The following is a 9262-nucleotide window of genomic DNA, read 5'->3' as shown; positions in this document are numbered from 1 at the left end:
TAATTCGTGACAGAATCCCGATGTTCTGCGTTACTGTTTGCCTCTAAATGCGTCCCTCTAACTAGTAAAGCAAAAACGAAATGCTGCAAATCGCTCAGCAGATCATAAAGTGGTTTCCGTGGAGTGAGAAACACATATCCTTTCCAGTTCAAGGTCTTTTATCAGATTTTTAAAAAAAAATCTAGATTCCCCGTGTCCGCAAGAATATTGGTATCTTAATGTTTCGGGGTCAAGCCGTCAAGATGCAGATATGGGGTTGTAGATCAACACACAAAGGAGCTGGAGGAACTCAGTGGGTCAGGCAGCATCTATGGAGCGAACGCTTCGGGTCGAGATCCTTCATTAGGACTGGAAAGAAAGAGGGGAGAAGCCAGAATAAAAAGGTGGAGGGAAGGGTTGTAAGTCAGCTCTGTTTATCAAGAACGGACTTTCATTCATATGTTTAAAAATGCTGCACGCTGAACACTGTCAGGTTTGGGGTGAATTAATAGAAACTCAGTTTCTCAACACATAACTCTTCTAAAGAAGATTAAACACGCGAGTAACAGTGTGTTGTTATTAAATAGTTAAAGGAACAACATGACGGTTAACGCTTATTTGTATTATTTTTGACAATAAGAGTTTAGGAAAACAGCCAACGAAACCATCACCACGCAGAAAACATGCAGTGATAGCCAGATGACGCAGTCCTCTTTCCCTTTCAAACCCTTTGCTTTCTTCTACTCATTATCATTGAGTACCGATAACCATATTTTTTACTGCAGATTCCGCCTGAACATGCTGCTTGGAACAGCAATGTAAACTAAAGGGGGAATGGAAGGTTGCAGTAAGAAAAATAACCTCTAGAGGACACCAGTAAGTACCATATAATATGGTAAATCATGTAATTATGATATAGATACACCTCAGCCATCGAGTCACCGTTTTTCATTTGTCTTTGGTTCAATTTAGCCATTTTCATCATACTTTAGATGACCTTTTGTTTGATTTTATTTTATTAAGTTAGCATTTTTGTGGTTTTCTTAATATCTGATTGTAGTTAAAACATCTTCATATTGACTATTGTTTCTAATTTTAATGAAATATATTAGGTTGTTTGTAAAATGTCGTTTAACTAGATAAATTGCAGCACTGCTCGTTGTGAAACTTCCAAAAAAAATCACGTAAACCTGATGGAAAAGTGAAATTAAACCATTTCATTCTCAGGACCTTCGGATGTGTACTGATGTTTATATGAAGGGCTGTAGTCTGATTTGTATTTCTTGGCTTGTGACAAGTATGTGGGCAAATAAATGGTAGATAAAGTTTAATGTGGACGAGAGGAAGGTTATGGACCCAGAAAGGAAAAGCACATTCCAGTTTAAATAGGTTGTATCAATGCAAAGTCACACTCAAACAAAATGCTAAACTACATGACCAAAATGCAGTTCAGAGGAAATCATGATCAAATGCTATCTTCACATAGAGAAAAAGACTACATTATTTTTGCTGTGAACGACTAGGTGCAGTGAGGGGCAAAAACTTAGGAAGCATTTAAAAACTTCAGATGCATTTAGGAATAAACCAGATGCAGTAATGAAGGGACTGCAGGGTGCAAATGACCATTTTCCTTTTGCTTTGATTATTTTCCCTCCAGCAATATTTTTTTCTCCAACTTATTTTGGATCAATTTATGTTGTGTTTTCTTTTATTCACATATATTCATTAAATAATATTTTAAAGACTGATAATAGAAATTAAATGGTTGATCTGTCTGCAGGCAACATTAAGATGTTGTTTTGTCATCATGTATTTGTAATTTGAAAATGGAGTGTCAAGTCTTCAACATGACAGTCTGCTGGTCTGAGTGCGCTTTAGATTACAGTTGTTTCTTCTGTGGCTTTCAGTAGATGAACTGTAATTTTACAGATTAATTAAACTTTTATTTGAAATGTCCCTTTGAAAACAAGATCATCTTTTCAAATAGAGGTAGCCAAAGTGAAACTAATATGTTACCTTCCTGTAATCATTAACCTTGTTACTTTCAAAACAGGAGAGGAGACACATTTAACAACCACTGCAATTGGAAATATATTGTGACAGATTTCAGTCAGTTCAATATTTTATTTCTGATGATCAATGGAAGCAAAATTACACTTAAAATAGCAAATTTTGATTTGATTTTCCAACATTTTTCAACATGCATGAGAACACTAAAAATCAACAAGTTTGCAAGGGGATAATGCAAGTAAGTAAACGTGAATGCTAATTTCAATAAATTGGCACTTGAGCAAATGCTTTCTTGAATATTATTAATACTATTGGTTATTAATTTAGGCAGACAAAAGATTTTTGACAAAACATTACAAAACTATATCATGGTTTGTTATTCAGAATTAGACACACATTTTGTTGTATTGCAATAACTAAATAATAATTATAGAAAGAAAGGACATTATGGAGCACCTTCCAAAAACTTTATATTACTTGCAATTTTTTTTTAGAGAAATTAACTGCATTATTGCCATCTGCAAAATTATAATATTAAATATGCATAGAATATACTGTCATCTTGTACTTTCAATAAAAGGGAAAATATTATTTTGTATGCTGTCACTAGTAATATCAGGACATAATGGAACACTTCACATTTCAAAAGTAGTTTGGAAATTCGTGCAAGATTCCAATGTAGGAAAATATAGCAATTGGTTTGCATACAGCATGGATAAACTGGTGATACTTTGCCCCTACTAGTGAGCCTGGGGATTTTGGGATCAAGTCCTACTCCAGAGTGCTGAACATAGAAGAAGAAACTGACGCTCCATGGCATTACAGAGGGATTGCTGCAATGTCAGGAATGCTGTCTTTTAGGTGAAACCTTAGACCGAGCTTCCTTTTGGTCTTTAAGATTGATATAAAGATCCCATGGCACTACCTTGAGAGGAGCAGGGAAGGAGCAGGTCCTGGTCAATATTTATCCCTTAATCACCATCACCAAAAAAAGCAGTATATATAGTCATTTTCACATTGCTCTTTGCTGGAGCTTGCTGTATACAGTTTGTCTGCTGCTTTATCTACATTACCATAGTGATTACACTTCCAAGGTATTTTGTTGGGCCTAAGTCATTTAGCGACCTCCAGAGTTCAAAAAGTGCCATATAAAAATGCAAATCTTTCTTTTCACAAGATCCCACAACCAGCAATGGGATAATACGTACTCTCTTAAAACACACAAGGGACCTGGAGAAAACCTAGTTCAGAAGGGAATAAAAAAAATCTCCTGCCTAGAAAGATTAAAATGCTTTGTGTGGATCCTGAACATGAAATAAAACAAGGGAAGAGAAAATAGATGTAGTAACTGAATGCTCTTCTTTAAATATCAATGACCTTATCACCATCTGTTAATTTATTAACCATGAAGTGGAAATAATACATACAGTTTCAAAATAGTATTCACCAAAGCTAAAATTGTGGAATTTGCAACAATCTGCAGTGGATAAGAATGTGAATCTTCCATTTTAGGCATCCTTGAGAATACTACTATCACAGACACCAGTCTTAAGCCACTTCAATTCACTCCATATGATATCAAGAAATGACTGATTACAATGGATACAGAAAAGGTTATGGGACTTAATAACATGCTCCCTTTCCTTTGCTCCTCTTTTGATGGGTTTCATTCCTGCCACAGTTCCACAGAATCTGGCAGTTTTCTCTTATCTGACACACATTATCCTTCTTCATTTGTGAAAAGTGAATGCATCAGCAAATTTTTTGCCCGTTCTTTGTTAAACCAAAGTTCAATTCTAATTTAATCTAACATCACTGGATAGACAACTTCCTGCTATATATACCTGACTTTCTGCCTCTCTAATCACTTAAGTCCAATTAACAATAATGCCACAACAAGATCCCAACAAGGTTCAGGAATTTTACCCAATTTCCTTGGTTCAATATTGCAGCACACAGTGCATTTATATACAGTCATTGTGAAGTCCATATCTGCATTTTTAAACTATTCCAATTACATTCAAAAGATGAATGCATGTAATTGATCTTTAATAAAACAATGCAAATGAGCTTAAATAAACTAAATGACATTACTATCAGAGAGTATTGATTACATTCATTTATTAATGCACAATTCAGACAAGATTGTAGTCCATTATAAGAGGCCTGGGGATCCGTGCTGAACTGGTATCTCATGGAAGAAATGTAGTGATGAGACAATGCAAATATTGAAGGTCCTTATCATCAGTTAACAGTTAAAAGTGTAACCGTGCATATTGGATTGAGTTAGGATTCAATATCCAGTATTGTTAAGCTTTTGACACTGTATTGTATTATTTTGTTAAATCAAATATCTCTTTGTGTGATAATGCAAATACATAAATAGGATTAAAGGAAAGTAATTGTTGAAAAAACACAATTCCTGAAGTTATTTTGGATTGACATAACAGTTATGTTTACACAATATTTACATATAAAACTGGTTACAATTATAAGAACAATTCCTGAATAAAATGTACTTTAATGAATATTAATATGTCATATAGTAGGATCTGTAAAACATGTTATGTGCATTTGTGCATATATTTGTAAATTCACAAATGTCATACATCACAGGGATTCTGTCTCTTTAAGGGGGCGTTACAAAAGAAATATTTCACAATGTGAAACATGAGATGTGTGAAATTTGAAACTGACATAATTTGCATATACCACACTTCTATGTGTGTGATCTGGCCTGCTATTGGTTATCAGGATATGTCTGTATGTTTCCTTTCTCAAGCTTCACTGTTTCCACTTGAATGAATGCCAAGGAGCTTTATAAAAAGCAAGGCACAGAAAATCCACGTTAAAACCTGCAACGTTACAACCAGGTCTTCACCCTGAGAGTTCTGGAGCCATGATTTCACAGCCTTTTGATTGCACTTTCTTTGTGATAGCATGCATTTTTTTCAAATGCTGCTTTGCTTTTGACATGGGTGCAGAACAAACTAAAAATGATGCTACAGAAGTATTCTACAATCTCAAGGTGCTACAGCATGAAAGTCCGAGTAATTTAACATTAAATCAGGCAAGGAATGGAGGAAGGCAACCTAACCCTTCAGACCTGGATCATAAAGGTACATTTTATGTGTTTTTTATGGAATATTCTCTTTGCTTTTGAAAGTTTTTTCCCCATTTAGTAATATCTAATAAATAGTATGACATTAGACTTATATACTGCAGGACTTTATTTTCTTCTAGATTAACAATTTAGATTTAGGTCAAAATGTATTATTGCATTATTTATACCATGAATAAAATGTATATCAGTATCATTTTCATAGACAATATGATATTATTAAAATGCAGATTGCACACTAAATTATAAATAAAAATAATGCGAGAGAATGAGAATAATTTAAATGTAAACTATGAAAATAAGTAACATGGTCATGTGTAAAAATGTTATCAAAACTTCCTGATTGTACAGTTTCCAGGAAATTGCACCGATAATTATTTTAGAATCTTTATGAAGTATTGAGCTGTCTATTGATCTAAACTACATTATTTTTATTGAGTTATTTTCATTGAGGTGGCTCACACAGCTCCTGGGCAGGCTTGTGAGAAGCAGGCGTACATTCTGATCAATGTTTGAAGGTTTCATGTAGCATTTGAATGTTCAGCAAGTTTTCAATTACAGTTACTAGAATTACATGCACTATCATGTTGACTAAATTTGTAATCAACCTATCTTTGCAATGCCTTCAAAGAGACCGACAGGACATATATGGCACTGCCTCCATTGGCAGAAATTCAGTGAATTTATTCCAAATTGAAAGTGGCAATCCAATTTAGATTTGTGTGTCAATATACGGCAAATCAAAAGGAGCAATTGCTTTGATTTATCACCATAGCATTCTAAATTTAATTGGCTAATTTTCCATGGATGCATATTTATTTTGGGGCAGGCTACACTCAACTTAAGTTGTCATCTAGGGACAAATTTCCAAGAACATGCAGAAAGACATGGAACATGAATACTTACTGTTGAATATGTTTCCTTTGTTGCTCTGATGGCCTACAAAGTGAAAGGAGCTTGGAAAATAACAAACAAAATAAATTACAAGTCCAACAAATGTTTGGCATTGCCCTATTTTGAAACTCAGTTAAACATTTCACAGGTATTTGGTTACAAACCAGTCTTAGTTACTGGAAGTAATATCTGAAAAATATGTTTTTGTACTTCTAAAAAGACACACATGTTTAATGGAACAGAAAATTTTATGGATTTGATTCATGGTAAATTTAAAAGAATAATGTTTTTGGTTTGATTTCATGGATAGAAAAGATGTTTAGAGCTTTAAAACAGCATAATCCACTTCCTGAAAAAATTTAAGAAACAAGAAACGGTAAGAATTCTCAAGTAAAGTGGAATTTTATAAGACTGATAGTGGGATTTGCAATAAATTTTTTAAGGTTTAAAAATCAATTGTATGAAAAAAATTCATTTGTTTCTTTGAAATGTAGATCGATCTCAAGTTGGTTGTCGTGAGCTCAGATCAACCAAATACATTTCTGATGGTCTGTGCACAAGTATCAATCCAGTGAAGGAGTTAGTGTGTGCAGGAGAGTGCTTACCTGTGCCAGTGCTTCCCAATTGGATTGGAGGTTATGGCAGAAAATACTGGAGTAGAAGGAACACACAAGAGTGGCGCTGCGTGAATGACAAGACTCGCACTGAGAGAATTCAGCTCCAGTGCCAGAATGGAGGGACACGAACCTACAAAATCACTGTAGTTACTTCTTGCAAGTGCAAAAGATACACACGACAACACAATGCATCAAGCATTGCCAACTTTGAGGACGCATTTCCAGCAAGCAAGAGAAGATCCCGAGGCAAAAAAAGATCCCGTAAGATTCACCAAGAGGAGACCAAACGTAAAAGAAATTGGCATGAATTGGAAGATAAACAGTGATTATTTGCACCACATGAACTGTACTATGTAAGAATGAACTGCCTATGTTGATGTTCTGCATATTATCAAACAAGTTTATTCCATATTTTTTAGTATGATTAATTAAAGAAGGATTAGTTTATAGTCCAGCAGATAAGTATTATCCACCCAGACTCCTGAATGAAAACATGTATGCTCAGGAACCTGGACACATTAATATTTTCAATAGCATTCCTTACTCTGCACCTTTCATTTAAAAAGATAATGGCAGCACTTTTGGATAATTAATAAAATGAAAACATAATAAGGCAGTGAATAATAATTAAGTTATATGATTCAAACTAGTAGATTATTATTCCCACTAATTGAATAAACCAAGCTATGAATTATAATGGTTTTAATTTCATCATCAAATTAATTGCAGCAATTGAAGCTATACAGATAAATATTGTTGGATGAAATTCTAACCTGCCCAGTGCTCCACATATATTAAATATGTTATTCTCAAATCTTTTGTGTATACAGAATGTACACAAGTGTTTTCATCTTCAATGCAGAACAAGAGGTTGTACAAGGGCTTAAAGTAACGATACCTGGTCAATCCTGATAATTCAACTCTTCAGTTTTCCAGCAGAAAGTTATACCCATTGCTGTTCTATGTTTGGAAACAAGGTTCACTTCACACAAAACATATCAAACCCTTATGATATTTCAACTTTTAAGGCAATAGCACACAAACGTTTATTTAATGTTCAAGGACAATATAAGTGGATTATCATATTAAATCAAATTAAGGGACAGAGACTTCAACAGTTAAACAAGCATTGTTGTCTATTTATTGTTTTTCAATGTGATTATTTAATGAACAATTGCTTTTGGTTCTAAAGAATTATTAAGCATACATTTTTATGGTCTTGTCATGTATCTGAATATTTTCAAGTTTAATAGTAGCAGATTAGAATACGTGCAAATAATGTAGTCTAACTTTTGTACAGGTATTGGCATTCTTTCTATACATATTTTCAATTTTTAATTTAGACATCCGGTTGCAAGGTTTATTAGAGTATGATAAACTCTTGTTATCTTTACTTAACCAATAAATGAGATGGAAAGATCTGTACCTTCTACAGAACACACTTAAACAGATTTTTTTGTCTTTTAATGAGATATGCTTCCTCACAAGAACATGTAGAAAATGCATCAATAAAGTCACAGATTCTCTGTACTTTTTATCTGTGCACTTACTTGTTGTGAGTACTTGCCAGTGCTCATGGCATTTAGGTTTCTGAGAGGTGTGGACGAGGTTGAACTTCATATTTCATCCTTTGAAATCCAAACTATATTACAGTCTAGCAGTTCAATGGCACGATGCCAGTGCTGCACAACGTTTTTCTGAGGACTGGCCATGTTTCCGATCCTACCCATTACCCAGAGCCACACGTGACAAACCTGTATTATTTTAAGTCTGCATGATCTGGTAAAATTTATAATTTTAATTCAAAATGAGAAATAACGGAGTTCTCACAGGTCCCTCATTGCTCCAATCACCACCTCCTTGTACCTCCACTGGCTGCACCTTATTGATGCATTCACCATCCTCTCATTGTCCCAAACGCTGTTTCCTCACTGTTCCACTCAGTTGCTGTCCCCTCGCTGCCCCTTCTCTGCTCTACTGCCTTCCTCCTGGCTGCCCTACTCATTACCCACTGGCTGCTCCATTCATTGGCCCTTTGAGGCTTCATTCATTCCACCCTAACTGCTCCACTCATTGCTCCCTCTCTGCTCCACTCACTGTGCCCTCAGTGTTACATTCATCACCCTCTCCGTACTCCACTCTCTGTCCAACACACTCCACTACTTGCTGCCCACTCTTCCCCCTTTGTTGCTCCACTCACTGCTCCTTCAAGGCTTCAATCATCATCGCATTGCTTCTTTACTCACTGCCCCCTCATTGTTCCCATCACTGCTTCCATGCAACTGTAAACACTATCATCTCACTGCCCTTTTGCATGTACATACACTGCCAGCTCGCTCTCCACTTTCTGACAACTATTGTTACACTTCCCCTTGCTCTTGCATGCACTGCTTCTCCAATCATTGCCCCTTTGCTGCTCTGCACAGTAGCTACTCAACTGCTGCATTCGCTGCCCTCTCACTGCTCCACTCACCATCTCCTTACTGCTGCACTCACTGCCTCTTGCAAGTCCATTCGCAGTCCCATCTCTGATCTACTCACTGTTTCGCTCATTGCTCCCTCACTACAGTCAATGCATCCTTGCTGCTTCACTCATTGCCTGCTTGCACCTGCGCTGGCCTCCAACTCACTTTCAACATAG

At 35.6% G+C, this 9262-nt stretch overlaps 1 protein-coding gene across 1 annotated transcript; it reads left to right on the top strand.

The window, feature by feature from the left end:
- Window positions 1-4858: 4858 nt before the first annotated feature.
- sostdc1a (sclerostin domain containing 1a) lies at window positions 4859-8081 on the top strand. The gene is made up of 2 exons (XM_052016519.1): window positions 4859-5108; window positions 6499-8081. Exons 1-2 carry the CDS (start codon window positions 4889-4891, stop codon window positions 6945-6947), a joined length of 669 nt encoding a protein of 222 aa, XP_051872479.1. The 5' UTR covers window positions 4859-4888; the 3' UTR covers window positions 6948-8081.
- The last annotated feature ends 1181 nt before the right edge of the window (window positions 8082-9262 follow it).

This window comes from Pristis pectinata, chromosome 5, assembly GCF_009764475.1.
Source record: "Pristis pectinata isolate sPriPec2 chromosome 5, sPriPec2.1.pri, whole genome shotgun sequence".
Classification (NCBI taxonomy): Eukaryota; Metazoa; Chordata; class Chondrichthyes; order Rhinopristiformes; family Pristidae; genus Pristis; species Pristis pectinata.
Note: the sequence above shows the minus strand (reverse complement) of the source record. Positions and strands in the feature narration are given on the sequence as shown.